The following is a 14986-nucleotide window of genomic DNA, read 5'->3' as shown; positions in this document are numbered from 1 at the left end:
TGGACAGGGGGATAGAAATGTGCAAATTGAATCCAGTTCCCTCAACTTTGTGGCACGTTTGGAATTTTGAACATTGTTAGAGAACTGGCAGAAAAGTGGATGAAATAAAAATAGCAGGAAGATGCCCTGGCTGGTCTTGCTCAGTGGTTAGAGCATCATTCTGTGGACCGAAGGATCGCAGGTTCGATTCTCAGTCAAGGGCACATACCTGGGTTGCAGGTTCAATCACCAGCCCTGGTCTGGGTCTTTTTTTTAAATCCTCACTCAAGTACACCTTTCCATTTTTTGTTCAGGTAGAGTGGGAGGGAGAGAGAGGGAGGGAGAGGGAGAGAGAGGGGGGGAGAGAGAGAGAGAGAGAGAAACATCGACGTGAAAGGGACACATTGAGTGGCCGCCACCCACACGACCAACCAGGGCCAGGGACAAACTGCAACCGAGTTACGGGCTCCTAGCAGGAACCGAACCCGGGTCTCTCTGGACCGCAGGTCGACACTCTAACCGCTGAGCCAAACCGGCCAGGGTTCTGGTCTGGGTCTTGCGAGAGGCAACCAATCAATCGATGCACCTCTCTCACATTGATGTTTCTCTCTCTCTTCCCCCCATCACTCTCTTCTACTCTATCTTAAAAAAAAAAAATCAATGGAAAAATATCCTCAGATGCGTATTAACAACAACAAAAATAAATAAATAGCAAGGGGATGGTTATCCAACGAGGCTGGTGATTGTACAAGTCTACTTTTGCGTTTGAAAACTTCCTTCCTTAAGTAAAAAGATGCTTCTGGTTTCTTTTCTTAGAGAAGGCAGGAGGGAAGGGTGAGAAAGACGAGGAAGTAGGGTTAGGGTTTGTTTCAGCATCTGCTTTCAGATTGGCCGAGTTCCCAGAGCTTGGATGGGTCCCTGTCAGGCTTTCCCTGGCCGCGGGCCCCCTCGGCCAGCTGTTGTGCAGTTACCTTCTCCCTGCCCCCCCACCCCCCTCAGCCTCACCGGAAGTGAGCCCGGGACAGGCCCCTCCTCCCCACATCTGGTATTGATGTCAACAGCCAGGGTGGGCGGGGGCCGTGTTTTTCAGCTCCCGCCCAGCCTCCAGGGAGGGGTGGACCCCCCATCCCCACCCCGTACTCACAATGTCGGACACTGTCACACACACACTAGGCTCTGCCTTGGGGGTGGACCACAGGCCAGAAACAAACTTTTATTGCAAAACAGGGACCTTTGAGTCACGAGGCCAGTGGACCTGGTCCCTTCCCTGACACAGGGCGTTGGAATCTGGCCCCTACTTGGTCGCCTAGCCCCTTCCCCTGAGTCTAACGGAGACTTTGAGTAGGGACAGTGGGTCAGTGTGTGGGTTGAGGGGCAGGAGAGGCTTTCAACATGGTTATAGAAGCTGGAGTGTGGGGGAGTCCTCTGGTTGGGGGGTCCTCGAGCATTCTAATTTACTTGGTTACTGGGCCTGTGTGCACACCTGCTCAATGGGGGGGGTATATCTGTATTTGGGAGACTTTGGGGATTGGCGTGCTTGGCAAGGGGTGTCCTTGAAGGCTGACGGTGTGGAGGAGGCTGGGCTGTGACTCTGTCTCAGTGGAAACATATCTGGGAGTCAGAACGTGGTCATGTGGGCTGGCTGTGTTGCTCAGTGGTTGGGGGCGTGTGGCTGGTGCCAGTCATGTGCCTGGAGAGAGGGCTGAGGACAGTCTCTCTGCGAAGTGACACGACCCAGAGAGCTGCATGCTCTCTGCACCATGCTCCCGGAGACGGTGCTCCTGTTAAGTTGGATGAGTGAAGAGGGCGTGTGGGCCACGGATGCAGTGGCTGGTTCCGTGGCAGCTGAACTCCTGCACGTGGTTGGGAACCCAGGGGAGTTACGTTGTATGCAAGTTGGTGGGTTATCTGGGCATGAGGTTGTGATTCCAAACTAAGTTGATGTCTATAAAAAGCTTGTGTGGCTGAGTTGGTCGGTGGTTGTGTATGGGTATGTGGTTTCGTGTCTCAACAGCTGTGTGCGCCAGTGAGTGTGGCCTGTGGACGAGTATCTATGTGACTGACTCTCAGGTCGAGGCTGCCACCTCCCAATGCCCCCGCCTTCGTCTGGTCCACACGGGGGCGGGGGGAGATCAGCGGGGCCGAAGTCGCAGCTGGAAGGTTGGGGGGATGTTGAAAAGGCCACTGACAGCTGGGCGGAGGCCCAGGGCACCCGGCGGGCACGGGCTCTCCAGGGAGAAGGCCTGCAGGATGGTGGTGACGAGGAGAAACAGCTCAGCTCGAGCCAGGCCCTCGCCGAGGCAGACGCGCTTACCTGGAGGGAAGAGAAGATGAGGCTGGGCCAGCCCTCCTCACTCCCCAGCCAGTGGGTGAGCCGGGACAGCAGATACCTAAGGAAAAGGGCAGGAATGCCTCTTGCTTCTTGAACCTTCCGTCTGCGTCCAGGAACCGGTCGGGGTTGAACTCCTCTGGCTGCTCGAAGACCTCAGGGTCATGCAGGACAGAGCCCAGGAGGGGGAAGACCTCAGTGCCCTGAGGGGACAGAAGAATGGAACTGCACATATCCTTCATGCCCAGGTTCCTACAGCAGAGCATAAGGATCTACAGTGTCACGGACACCAGTTCACAAAACGAAATAGAATCAACATGTAACAAGCTTATTACGGGCACGCAGATTATTATTAGGCATTTTATGTATGTTACCTCATATGTAATAGTACATGTCTTTCACTTACACTCACACAAACACATAACCCCACTAAATATTTCAACAAGCCTAGGAAACAGTTACTAATATGATCCCCATTTAAAAAAAAATTTTTTATCCTCACCTGAGGACATTTTTGCATTTATCTTCAACAGAGTGGGAGGAAGAGAGAGAGGGGAAGAGAGAGAGAGAGAGAGAAACATCAATGTGAGAGAGATACATCGACTGGTTGCCACCCACACGACCGCAACCGGGGCTGGGGACAAACTGCAACCGAAGTACGTGCCCTTAACAGGAACCGAACCCAGTCTCTGGTTCGCAGTCCAGCGCTCTAACCGCTGAGCCAGGGCATGACCCCATTTTAAAGATGGGAAAACTGAGGCTCAAGGAACTTAAGCCACTTGCCCAAGGCAACAGTTGACATAGCAGAGCTTGTTATTTTCACATTTCATTTGTAAACTTTGAAGGTATGCTGTGACTCAGCTGTGGCTCTCCTCAGCCACCTGGTGGCCCAGAGTCCAGCTTTTTGCCGCTCAGGTCTTCGGGAGGTGAAGGCAAGGGTGGGTGGGTGAGGGCTGCCCACGAAGGCTCCCCCTGCCCTCGTTCAGGGAGAGTGGCAGCTTCTTCAGCTGAGATCAGTTGCCGTGTTCCCAGGACAGGTGAAGGGTGAAGGCAGATGGGGAGTGGGGAGACAGAGAGGGGGACCTCCATTGCTAGGGACTCTGGCTGCCGGGCTCTGAGCTGGGAGGTGAGGAGACAGGGTCATGTTATTATCGTCAAAGTAAGAGAAAGGCAGATTGCAGCGGTTAAAGCATAGGCTTAGGGTGATATCTTGCCCCGACCACTTGCAGGCTGGGTGAGCCCGGCAAGTCTTCTATGGGCCTCAGTTTTCTCATCTGTAAAATGCGCATGTTAGTGGTGTAGGATTGCTCTGAAGATTAAATGCCTGGCACAGAAGTCTTTAATCACTGGTACCTGTTATCACTGTTGTCACCATCAGTAGTGGTTGTCACTGCATTAACAGTAGTCCCTGCTCTGCTGTCTCATACATAGGACCCCCACCCCTGGGGCTGAGAGCTGAGTTGGTGTTTTTAAAAAAATACTTTTTCTTTATTGATTTTAGAGACAGAGGAAGGGAGAGGGAGAGAGAGAGAAACATTGATGAGAGAACATTGACTGATTGCCTCCTGCATGCCCCCCAGTGGGGATTTGGCCCACAACCTGGGCATGTGCCCTGACCGGGAATTGAACCAGTGACCTCTTGGTGCATGGGTTGACGCTGAACCACTGAGCCACACCAGCTGGGCAGGTGTTTTTTTTAGATAGGGTGGAAGGGAGGGAGGGTTGGGAGGGAGAGCAAGACATCAATGTGATGGAGACACAACCCTGACCAGGGCCAGGATCAAACCTGCAACCCAAGTATGTGCCCTTGACATGTGCCTCGGCAATCAAACCCGGGACTCTTTGGTCTGAAGGTCAACCTCTAACTGCTGAGCCGAATTAGTGTTTTACAAGCATTGCCTTGTAGATTCCTTACAATCTTGGTAAATACTATTATTTTTCCCAGTTTGGCAGATAGATAGAGGCTCAGAGCGGGAAGTAATCTGCCCAAGCTCCCTGCTAAAAGGCTGGACTTGAACTGCCAGGGGTTTAATTCTACTACAATGAAGCTCAAGGAGGGAGCAGCTTGTGTGAAGGTGCCTCAGGTTTCTGGGAAGACATCGCCTCCTGGTGGTGCTAGCTACAAGTTGCTCTCCAGTGAAGGGGCAGGAACTGAGGGGGGGGGGCAGAGAAATGGGTGTGTAAGGAGGGGGAGGGAGGACAGAGACTGTGTGTTTGCAGGCAGGGGCTGAGAGTGAGGGTCTCTGTTAGACTTCAGTTGTCAGACTGTTTTCCTGCCTGTCACTTCATCTGATGGTCCCAATCACCTTGAAACAAAGTAGAATTAGGATATCCATTGCCATGTGAAGAAACTGAGGTCCAGAGTCAGAGTCAAAGGGTAAGAGAAATGCATCTAGAAAAGGAGAGAGAGCCTGGCCGGTGTGACTCAGTGGTTGAGCGTCATCCCATGGACCAGGAGGTCACCGGTTTGATTCCCACTCAGGGCACATGCCTGGGTTGTGGGCTCGAACCCTCATAGGGGACATGCAGGAAGCAGCTGATTGATATTTCTTTCTCGTCGATGTTTCTATCTCTCCCTCTCTCTTTCTCTCTCTAAAAAAATTTTAAAAAATTATTTTTAAAAAGGAGAGAGAGATGCAGAAAAATAGAGGGAGATGAGAGAAGGAGGAAGATGCAGAAAGAGAGCTATGAAGATCCAGAAAGAGTCAGAGACACAGATAGCAACAGACTCAGGCCCAAGGCAGAGACCACAGACCCACCTGGGGCAGGGTGTACCCTCGGAAGCAGGTGGTCCTCGTGAGAGCGCGGGGTATCCCCATTGGCACCAGCGCCAGCAGCCGCTGCGCCTCATGCAGAACAGCGTCCGTGTAAGGGAGGCGAACTCGGTCCCCCAGGCTGGGCGCCCGGCCAGGCCCCAGCTCCCTCTTCAGCTCCTCCTGTACGCGCTCTGTCCCCAAGAAGAGGAGGACCAGAGGTCAGATGGGGAGGGGCTCTCCTTAGAAGCCCCGTCTTGAGCAATTGTGGTTAGGGGTGAGGCTGGTGGGCGGGAGGAAGAGGTCCCCCAGCCCTCACTGAGCCCATGTCCCACATGTCCAGCGTGCTGGGCATTACATCTCTCCTCGCTTAACTCCCTCAGCAATCCTGTGTGCTAGGTACCAGCATCTGTCCCCACTTACCTAACGAGTAAACCAAGGCCCAGAGAGCTGAAGTCGCAGCTGAGTCCATGCCACCAAGGCCGCCAGCCCCCAAGTCCCATCTCCCAGGTGAGCCCACCCCACTGGCTTGAAAGCTTTTACCTGCCTGATGTGAGATGCCAAAGCTCCTTGGGGCTTATGACCAGCCCTGCACCCTCTGTCTCCAGCCCAGCTTCAGTTCCTGGCTGTGCTCTCAAGATCCCAATTTGTTTCATCTCCTCGATGCCTCCTCACAGGGGCCCCAGGCCCCTCACACTCAAAGTGTCCCAAACTGGCCTCAGTGTCTCCCTTGAAACAGCCTGTCATTCTTTCTGTCCCCGTCTTGGCATAGCCCCCCCAGCCCCCCAGGTCCCTGGCCGGAGCCTTGAGCCTGTCGCTGGATGCCTCCCTCCCTCATCATTTCCCACCACCTGCCTCCTTGGCCCCTTCTTCTCTCCCTACAGCTTGGCCCCGCTGTCCTCTCCCTCCCAGGTCCCTACCCAGTCTTCTGTCCTTGGGCTCCTGGCATCCTCTGTCACCCCTTACAATCTACCACTCATGGCAGCCCAAATAATTTTTCTAAAATGCTAATTTGACTCCACCTTCCCTTGCTCAACAACCTTCCATGGCTCCCCATTGCTCAGGATTAGGTGACAAGGCCCCAAGATAACTCCTGCCTCATTTCTCAATATGCCTCATGTGGCAACCAGACACCGCTCCTCAGACACCCCCGATGCCAGGCTCATGGTCACCTCCAGGCTCTGGTTCAGGCTGTCCACTTCCCTGGACATTCTTCCTCTCTAGCCCTCGCTTCTGTTCCCAGGGCCTGGCTGGTGGAAAAGGCCCCTACCTTGGACCTGTGGGTATTTCAGCAGGAGCAGGAGGGTGTAGCGGACCGTGGCGCTGACCGTCACCGTCCCAGCGAACAGCAGGTAAATGACCGTCATCAGCAAGTTCTTGTCAGTGAATTCTGTGACTGGATCATGTTCCTCCTGGGAGAAATCGGGCGGAGGGGCTCAGAGAACACAGCCTGCAGGAGGCAGAGGCCCAGCCCAGCCAGGCCTGGGGTGTAGCCCGGCAAGTTCGAGCTTCATCAGGGAGTTTAAATAAATGTTTGGGAAAGTCAGGAAGTGAGCTCTTGATATTATTCTCTCTGGTTGAAATGTTTTTAAAAATGAAAGAGAGTGGCCACCATAAGCAAACAAACAAACAGAAAGTGACAGGTGCTGGTGAGGATGTGGGAAAACTGGAACCACATCACCAGTGGTGGGAATGGACAATGGTGTGGCAGTTACTCAAAAACATTAAAATAGAATGGCCATATGACCCAGCGAGTCCACTTCTGGGCTTATCTCCAAATGACTGAAAGCAGGGTCTCAGAGAGACATCTGTACATTCATATTCATAGGGGCGTTAGCAACAGTAGCTAAAAAGTGGAAGTAACCCACGTGCCCATCCATGGATGAATGGATACATGAAATGTGGTCTATCCCTACAATGGAATATGATTCAGCCTTAAAAAGAAAAGAAATCCCATCACATACTACAACCTCAGTGAACCTCAAGGACATTCCGCTGAATGCTGAATGAAATAAACAAGTTAAAAAGGACTAATACCGCCCGGCAGGTGTGGCTCAGTGGTTGAGCAACGACCCCTGCACCAGGAGGTCGCTGGTTTGATTCCCAGTCAGGACACATGCCCAGGTTGTGGGCCTGATCCCAAGGGGGGAGGGGAGCATGCAGGAGGCGGCCAATCAATATTTCTCTCTCATCTATGTTTCTATCTCTCTCTCCCTCTCCCTTCCTCTCTCTAAAATCAATAAAGAAAAAAAAAAAAGAGAGAGTGTAGCATTTCAGCTTTGCCGGTTGAAGAGTACTAAGATTGGTTGCATAACCATGTAAACACACTTAACACTATTGAACTGTACACTAAAAAATGGTTAAGATGCTAAAGTTTATGTTATGTGTAGTTACTACAATTATTATTGTTTAATATATAAAAGAGTTGGTGTGGCTCAGTGGATTGAGTGCTGTCCCATGGACTGAGAGGTCCCAGTTAGATTCTGGGTCCGGGCACATGCCTGGATTTCGGGTTTGATCCCCAGTAGGGGGCGTGCAGGAGGCAGCCGATAGATGTTTTTCTCTCACATCAATGTTTCTATCTCTCTCTCCTTCTCCTTTCCTCTCTCTAAAAAATCAATATAAATAAATAAGAAAAGAAATGCGGCCACACAGATAAGAAAAAATTCTCTCTCCATGAACCAGGTAGCCCTGATTATCTCCCATAATTCCAGAGTCTGTACAATCCAAAACTAGTTATTTCCACTGGAGTCACCTTAATTCTCCTCTTCTCATATCATAGTAAATAGCTCTTATATAATTAATATAGCAGACTGTATTAGTATGATTTGCTATTGCAAGGTTTCATAAGGAAATGACTCAGTCACGAGAAATGTCCTGTGTGAGTGGGGCTGTGTGTGTGGGGGGGTGACGCGATGGTGGCATTGCTCGTGGCAGGTCACTGGGCAGGGGGCTGAGGTTGGAGGCAGGAGAGATGTAAGAGAGACTCAGACATGCATGAAGTGGGGGTCAGGAGAGGTGGAGACAACAATGTACCAGAAAGACAAGATATGCACACACATGCATAGACACAAATTCATATATATATGGAGAGAGGGAGGGAGAGAGAGAGAAAAGAGAGAGAGAGAGAGGAATGGCCTGACAGAGTCCCAGCCACACCTGGGTGGGAGGCAGCCAGGCCACCAGCCCCACTCAGGAGCCCCTCCAAACCCCAACCTTCTCCCACCTTCGCCATCTTCAGCAGGAAGGCATCCACAACACTGCGTGCAGGGCCTGAGGTGTCCAGACTCCCCTGGCGCCGCTGCACCTGCTCAATGGCGAAGGTGGCCAGGGTGTTCACGTGGCCGAGGAGCTGGGTGCGGGCGCCCGGAAGGGGCTGCAGGAGCCAGGAGAACATCTCGTAGGTCTGTAGGGAGAAGGGCGGCTGCTCTCATGGGGGCCTGGCCCTGCACCAGGGTCGAGGTGCAGGTAGATGGGGTGCCCTGGAAGAGGTAGGCGGGAGCCTTTGGAGAAAGTGGCTGGAGAGAGGGGTCTCACTCACTTACCTGGCCCCATGGGGAGCTGATCCCCAGCAGGATGCCCCCAGCAGCCCGGACCACAGCCTGGAACTCCTCATCCTCGTAGGGGAAACGGAGGCCCACAGTGAGGGAGCAGACGACATTGGAGGTGGCCTGAGCCAGCAGCAGGGAGGGGTCAAATGGCTGTCCTGGTGGAGAGGAGGCGAGGAGGAGCTCTGTGATGGACTCAGAGAGGACCCACTCCATGGCAGCCACCACCAAGAGAAAGGCAGAGACAGACAGAACGGGACAGAGAAACAGACAAGGGAAGAGAGAAAGAGACAGATAGGGAGGCAGACACACAGACAAGGAGAAAGAGAAACACACTTACAGGAGAGAAAAACAGAAGTGGAGAGAGAAAGAAAGGCAGAATGTGATGTGGCAACACCAGGGACAAAGACCCGCAGAGAGTCAGTGAACAGAGCCCCCGGGCCAGGCATCGTGGGTGGGTCCTCCCCACACTCACACGGGATCCAGGGACCCTGGGCTGTCCCTGCCCTGCTGACCTTCTGTTGCCTGGAAGGCCTCCACCAGACACCGGGCCTCCGCCTGGATCAGCTCCTCGCCTTCTCGCTTGCCCATGCCCAGGTCCCGCAGCGTGAGCGTGGTGAACTTCCTCAGCTGCCTCCACCGCTCCCCATTGGAGAAGAAAACCCCTGCGCAGAGGGCTGCACTCAGGGAGGGACTCACTCTCCCCCTTTCCTAGGACTCCCCCCTCCTTCCAGTGAGGACCCTCGAGGGGGCCCTGTCCTGAGTCCACATCTGCCTAGTCTGGGGATGAGGATCAGTAGGTGATTAATAAATACCTAACCTTGGGTCAGTGGGTGGCTTCTCCTGAGAAGTTGGTAACTAGGATTATTCAGGCTCCTCGTGTTCTGTGATTAATCAGGGTAAGTAAAGGTTCCTTCCTTTCATCCATCTTTTTATTCTTTTCGTCCACCCATACTTTTTTCCTTCCTTCCTTCCTTCCTTCCTTCCTTCCTTCCTTCCTTCCTTCCTTCCTTCCTTCCTTCCTTCCTTCCATGCTAACATTATGGAGCACTGTCTGGTCCTAACTATCCATCTCCATCCATCCATCCATCCATCCATCCATCCATCCTTCCCAACATTTATGGAGCACTATCTGGTCCAAACTATCCTTCCTTCCTTCCTTCCTTCCTTCCTTCCTTCCTTCCTTCCTTCCTTCCTTCCTAACATTATGGAGCACTGTCTGGTCCCATCCATCCATCCATCCATCCATCCATCCTTCCTGATGTTTATGGAGCACTATCTGGTCCAAACTATCCTTCCTTCCTTCCTTCCTTCCTTCCTTCCTTCCTTCCTTCCTTCCTTCCTTCCTTCCTTCCTTCCATGCTAACATTATGGAGCACTGTCTGGTCCTATCCATCCATCCATCCATCCTTCCTTATGTTTATGGAGCACTATCTGGTCCCTTGCCCCACGTTGTCTGGAGGTTGAACAGGGAGGGGAGGGGATGGAATTGCACTGTTTTCCTCCTTTATCCAAGAGACCTGCTCTGGACAGACCTTTTCCGCTCTGAGCTCAGTGTTCCCACTTGTAGAATTCTGGCCCGTAGTGTCCTCCTGGATGTCTCCTCCTTGGTGTCCCCTGCTCACCCCACCATTGTGTCCCAAACTGGCCTCAGCATTTCTCCTCCTCCCTGTTCTCAGCCCACCATCCCCTGCCCCCTGTTCGGAGCCTTGGATTCCTCTCCCAACCGCCCCCCCATTCCAACCCCAAGGCCCCAGCCCTCATCCAGCCTAGTCCCCTGCCTGGGCTCCCACACAGCAACTGGGGGATTCTTCTACAAAGAACCCAAAGCCCCGCCCTGGCCGGTTTGGCTCAGCGGTTAGAGTGTCAGAGAGAGACCCGGGTTCGGTTCCCGCTAAGGGCATGTACCTCGGTTGCAGTTTGTCCCTGGCCCAGGTTGGGTCGTGCGGGTGGCAACCACTCGATGTGTCCCTTTCACGTCGATGTTTCTCTCTCTCTCTCTATCTGAACAAAAAATGGAAAAATGTCCTCGGGTGAGGATTAAAAAAAAAAAAAGGAACCCAAAGCCCCAACGCTCTGATGTGACTCAGGCCTGCATGGTCAGGTGCTGCCACTTTGGCATTACAGTATTCCTCATCCCACTAGTCACCCCGCCTTCTCTCACTTCCTCAAAGATGTCAGGATCCCCCCCTCTAGGCCTGTTCCCCTACCATTCTCTCTGCCTAGACCACTCAGCTCTGCATCCACCCTATGGATGAGCTAACTCCATTCATCCTTCATGTCTCAACTCACATGCCACCTCCTCTGAGAGGCCCTCTCAGATTTCTCCCATTCCCCCAGCCCATCCTCAGGCCTGTACAGGTCCCGTGTCCTGCTCTCAAGGCTGCACCTCTCATCGTAGGATTCTGCTCTCTCCCTGCGTCGTCCTATTGCAAGCCCACCTCACCCACAGTAAGACAGGACACCACATCTATCTCAGTTATCTCTGTGTCCCCAGGACCCAGTGCGGGACCAGGCATAATGCAAACTTGTCAGCTGAATGAGTGAATGCTTCTCACCTTCATGCCTTTGTACTTGCTGGTCTCAGTCTGGAACACCTCTCCCACTCCTTCTGTGAGTCTTGGCTCAGATACCTCACCTTTCAGGAGGACTTCCTGGACTTCCCCCAGCAAACAGGCTGGATCAAGGACCTCCTCCTAATCCTAGAGTCCCAGGCCTGCCCCATCCTGGCCCTGACCCCTCTGTCAGTCCCTCCCTCATTGCTGACCTCTCCAGACTGTCGATGTCTGGCGACAGGTCTGTCTCCCCACTGGCCGAGGCACTGTGAGGGAACCAGGCGGTTTAGTCACTGCTGTGCGGGACTCTGGCTTTCAGTCTCGGCGGGGAATAGTTTCCACATTTTGTGTTTGCACATCCGTTCATGTCCAGTGCCTTGAAAGCTCACCCCTTCCTCCCAGCCCTGCAAGGCCCAATCCTCATTCGGTCCTCACTACAACCCTATGTACAGGCATTATCATTTCATTTTATGGATGAGGAAACAGAAGCCAGGCAACACTAAGCCCCGCATGAGAGTCACATACCAGTAAGGGGAAGCAGGCTCTGAGTGAGGGAGCCGCAGCCTCCACTCCTAACTCACCATGGCCGTCAAAGGTGGGGTCCAGCGTTGCCAGCGTCCCCCGCCCACTGAACTCCTCAGCCTGACCTCCCAGGGCCTCCTGCACAGCCTTGTGGCCAACCAGGACCACCACGCGCCGCCAGGGTCCCAGGTGCACGGTGAACACTGGTCCGAACTTCTTACTCAGCTGGGGGCAGGGAGGGAGAAGGGGCGATGCCTGTCTCCGTCATGGGCCCTGCCACTGGATGAGCCACCTGCTAGAAACCATCCACCAGGTCCCCAAACTCCTTCCCCAACACTGGCCTCCTGCAGAGCCCTAACTTCTGATCTAGGGACAACCCAGAACTCACCCCTACCCTCCCAACTCAGGCACGTGGCAGCAAAAATGGGCAGCTGCAGCTTTGGTCTCCCACAGTTCTCCAACTCTCCCCACCCCCAAACTGGCCACTCTTTTCACTGCTAAATCCTAAAATTCTGAAGCACATACAGCTGAGCATGCCATCCTTCCTCAAGATCTCCCCCCCACACACACCCCCACACATACACCCCGTGTTTTGGAAGTCCTCCAGACTCCTGTTGAATGAAATTAAGAACCTCTGGCGTCTTCCACTCCCCGCTCCAAAGGTTGGGACTGCCTCACCTTCCCTCCCTCGAGTGTCCCCGGAGCTCCCAGCTCCACCCACCTACCGCCCCTACACCGAAATTCTAGCAGACAGGTTCCGGGAACCTCCCGCCTCTGCCTCCACTTCCCCCAGGGGCTCCTCGGGGCGGCTCGCCCGGACCTCCTGGGCTACTCCTCCCGCGGGGACAGGCCCACCCCCATCACACCGCCAGCTTCCCTCCGGCTCGTCCCCCCGCGGCCCCCACCACTGCCCGGGGTTCTGGGGGCTCCTGTGCCCCGGGACCCCTGCCCTTGGTCCTGCTTCCCTGCTTCACCCCGACTCCAGGATCCCATGGGCAAGTCTCTGCCCCTTCCAGCCCGGCCCCTCATCCTTTCCCCAGGCACCCCAGTCCTGGCCCCCTGCTCCCGCCCCACCCGACACCACAGCCCCTTTGCCCTGGGACCCGTGTTTGCCTCCCCCGAGCATACCGAGGGCCTCTCTGCCCTGATGCCCCGTTTCTCTCCCCAAAGTCCCCTCCCTCTCCTGGACCTGGCCCCCCGCCCCGAGCCGCGCGTCCCCGCCGCTCCTCACCCTCCGGAGCCCCAAGTACAGCGCCCCAGGCCGGAGCTGCAGGAGGTTCCCCAGCAGCGGCAGCGGCGCGGGCCCGGGGGGCAGGTGGCCTCGGGTGCGGGGCCCGGGCAGCGTCAGCAGCAGCCCCAGGAGCAGCAGCAGCACCAGCAGCAGCGCCCAGGTGCCGGCCGCCTCCATCTGCGCAGGTTGGCGCCGCGGCTCGCAGGCGCTCCAGGCGGGCCCGTCCGGGTAGCGCCCGCCCGCAGGGACCAGGTGCAGGGAGGCCGGGCGTGCCCCTCCCCCGCCTGCCGGCCACCTGCTCTCCCCGCCGCCGGATTTCCCTCCCAGCCCACCGCCGCTGTTTGGGGTCGGGGACACGCGAAAGGTTTTCTCCGCGGTCGCTCAGTTTCGAGGGGCGGAGACAGCGCCCTGGGCCCCGAGTGGGGCGTGGGCAAACTGGAGGAACCTGGAAGCTGGAGACTTGGCAGCCTCCCGAAGGCCACGCCCGAACCCGGCGGTGATCCCCAACCCCGCCGCGCTCCCCAGCTCCCACCTCCCTCCTCACTGCAACCGGGGTACGCGGCGTTCGCCCATGCGTGCCTGGGGGGTGTCTTTGAACCAATTTCCTCCAGCACTTGACATCTTCACCACGTACTAGGAAGAGGCACTTGACCTTTAACAATAAAGAATCTGAGTGAGGTTCAGTGAAGTCAATCGGTTGACCCCAGGCCACACAGCTAGCAAGCGACAGAGCTGGGATTTGAACTCGGGCAGGTCTGAATGATTGGTTGAATCATTCATTTTACCAGTATGTATAGTGGTTAGGACCATCATGTCTGAAGTCAGACTACCAGAATTCACAGCCTAGCCTCTCTGTGCCTCTGTTAACGCATGAAATAGGGATAGTTGTCAAGATTAAACAGGTGTACGTGTGTACACGATTTAAAACAGGGCCAGGTGCATATAGAACAAATGTTAAAGGGTATGTTAGCTGCCCTGGCTGGTTTGGCTCAGTGGTTGGAGCGTCGGCCTGCGGACCAGAGAGTCCAGGGTTCGGTTCCCGCTAGGGGCACGTACTCCCCTCCCCCAAATATATATATTAGCTAATATTCTTTCAACTAATTGTTACTGAGATTTAACTACAAGCAAGACTTTGCTCTAGACCTGGGAATGCAGCTATGAGTAACAGAGGGATGGGCCCTGCCCCATCCCTAAACTCGAATCCACATGCAAACAAAGTAATAAGATAATTTCAGGTAGGTAGTGTGAAGGCCAGGGGGATGGGCTTGTCGAAGGAGACGGTTACAATGTCCATGCTGCTTGGTTCAAAGCTGTATCCCTAGGGTCCAGAGCAGTGCCTGGCACACAGGAGGTGCTCAATAAATATTTGATGCATCAAAGATGGAATGTAGATGAGGTCAGCAGGAACTTGGCAGAACCCAGGAAAAGACTTTGCATTTTCTTTCTTGCAAAAGGAAGCAGATGAAGGATTTCCAGCAGGGCAGTTACTTGGTTTGCTTTGAATTTTCTTTCTTTTCTTTTTTATTTAATTTTTTAAATTGTTGACACTATTGCAGATGTTCCCCAACCCCCCTCCTTTGCCCACCTCCATCCAGCCCCTCTCTGCTCCCTTGGCCCTCCTCACACTATTGTTTAAGATTTTATTATGAGCCCTAACCAGTTTGCCTCAGAGGTTAGAGCGTTGACTTTTAAACCAAAGGGTCTCAGGTTCTATTCCTGGTCAAGGGGTTGCAGGTTTGAGGCAACCAATCAATGTCTGTCTGTCTCTCTCTGTCTCTCTGTCTCTCTCTCTCCCCCTCCCACTCTATCTAAAAAGTCAATGGAAAAATATCTTTGGGTGAGGATTAACAACAAAAAAAGAAGATTTCATTATGAAAACTTTCAAACATACAGTAGACACCTGTATATCTGCCACCTAGATTCCACCATTTTACTATCTGTCAGTGTAAGAAACATTAACATCTATAGAGAATTTTTGTGAGTTTATTTGAGCCAGTGTTGACAATTGTTGGGAAGCAAAATCTCAATACATTGAGATAATGCTTCAGAGAACGTCAGTTTTGTGTCTT

The 14986-nt window shown here is 53.9% G+C and overlaps 1 protein-coding gene across 1 annotated transcript; it reads right to left on the bottom strand.

The window, feature by feature from the left end:
* Positions 1–1397: 1397 nt before the first annotated feature.
* LOC118638916 (cytochrome P450 2S1) lies at positions 1398–13094 on the bottom strand. Its single transcript, XM_036275054.1, has 9 exons — positions 12918–13094; positions 11746–11911; positions 9125–9274; positions 8607–8767; positions 8288–8467; positions 6332–6473; positions 5068–5255; positions 2370–2511; positions 1398–2293 (listed from the first exon to the last, which is right to left on the bottom strand). The coding sequence occupies exons 1-9, from the start codon at positions 13092–13094 to the stop codon at positions 2112–2114; spliced, it is 1488 nt and encodes a 495-aa protein (XP_036130947.1). The 3' UTR covers positions 1398–2111.
* Positions 13095–14986: the final 1892 nt, after the last annotated feature.

Source organism: Molossus molossus, unplaced genomic scaffold (assembly GCF_014108415.1).
Source record: "Molossus molossus isolate mMolMol1 unplaced genomic scaffold, mMolMol1.p scaffold_m16_p_21, whole genome shotgun sequence".
In the NCBI taxonomy this organism is placed as follows: Eukaryota; Metazoa; Chordata; class Mammalia; order Chiroptera; family Molossidae; genus Molossus; species Molossus molossus.
Note: the sequence above shows the minus strand (reverse complement) of the source record. Positions and strands in the feature narration are given on the sequence as shown.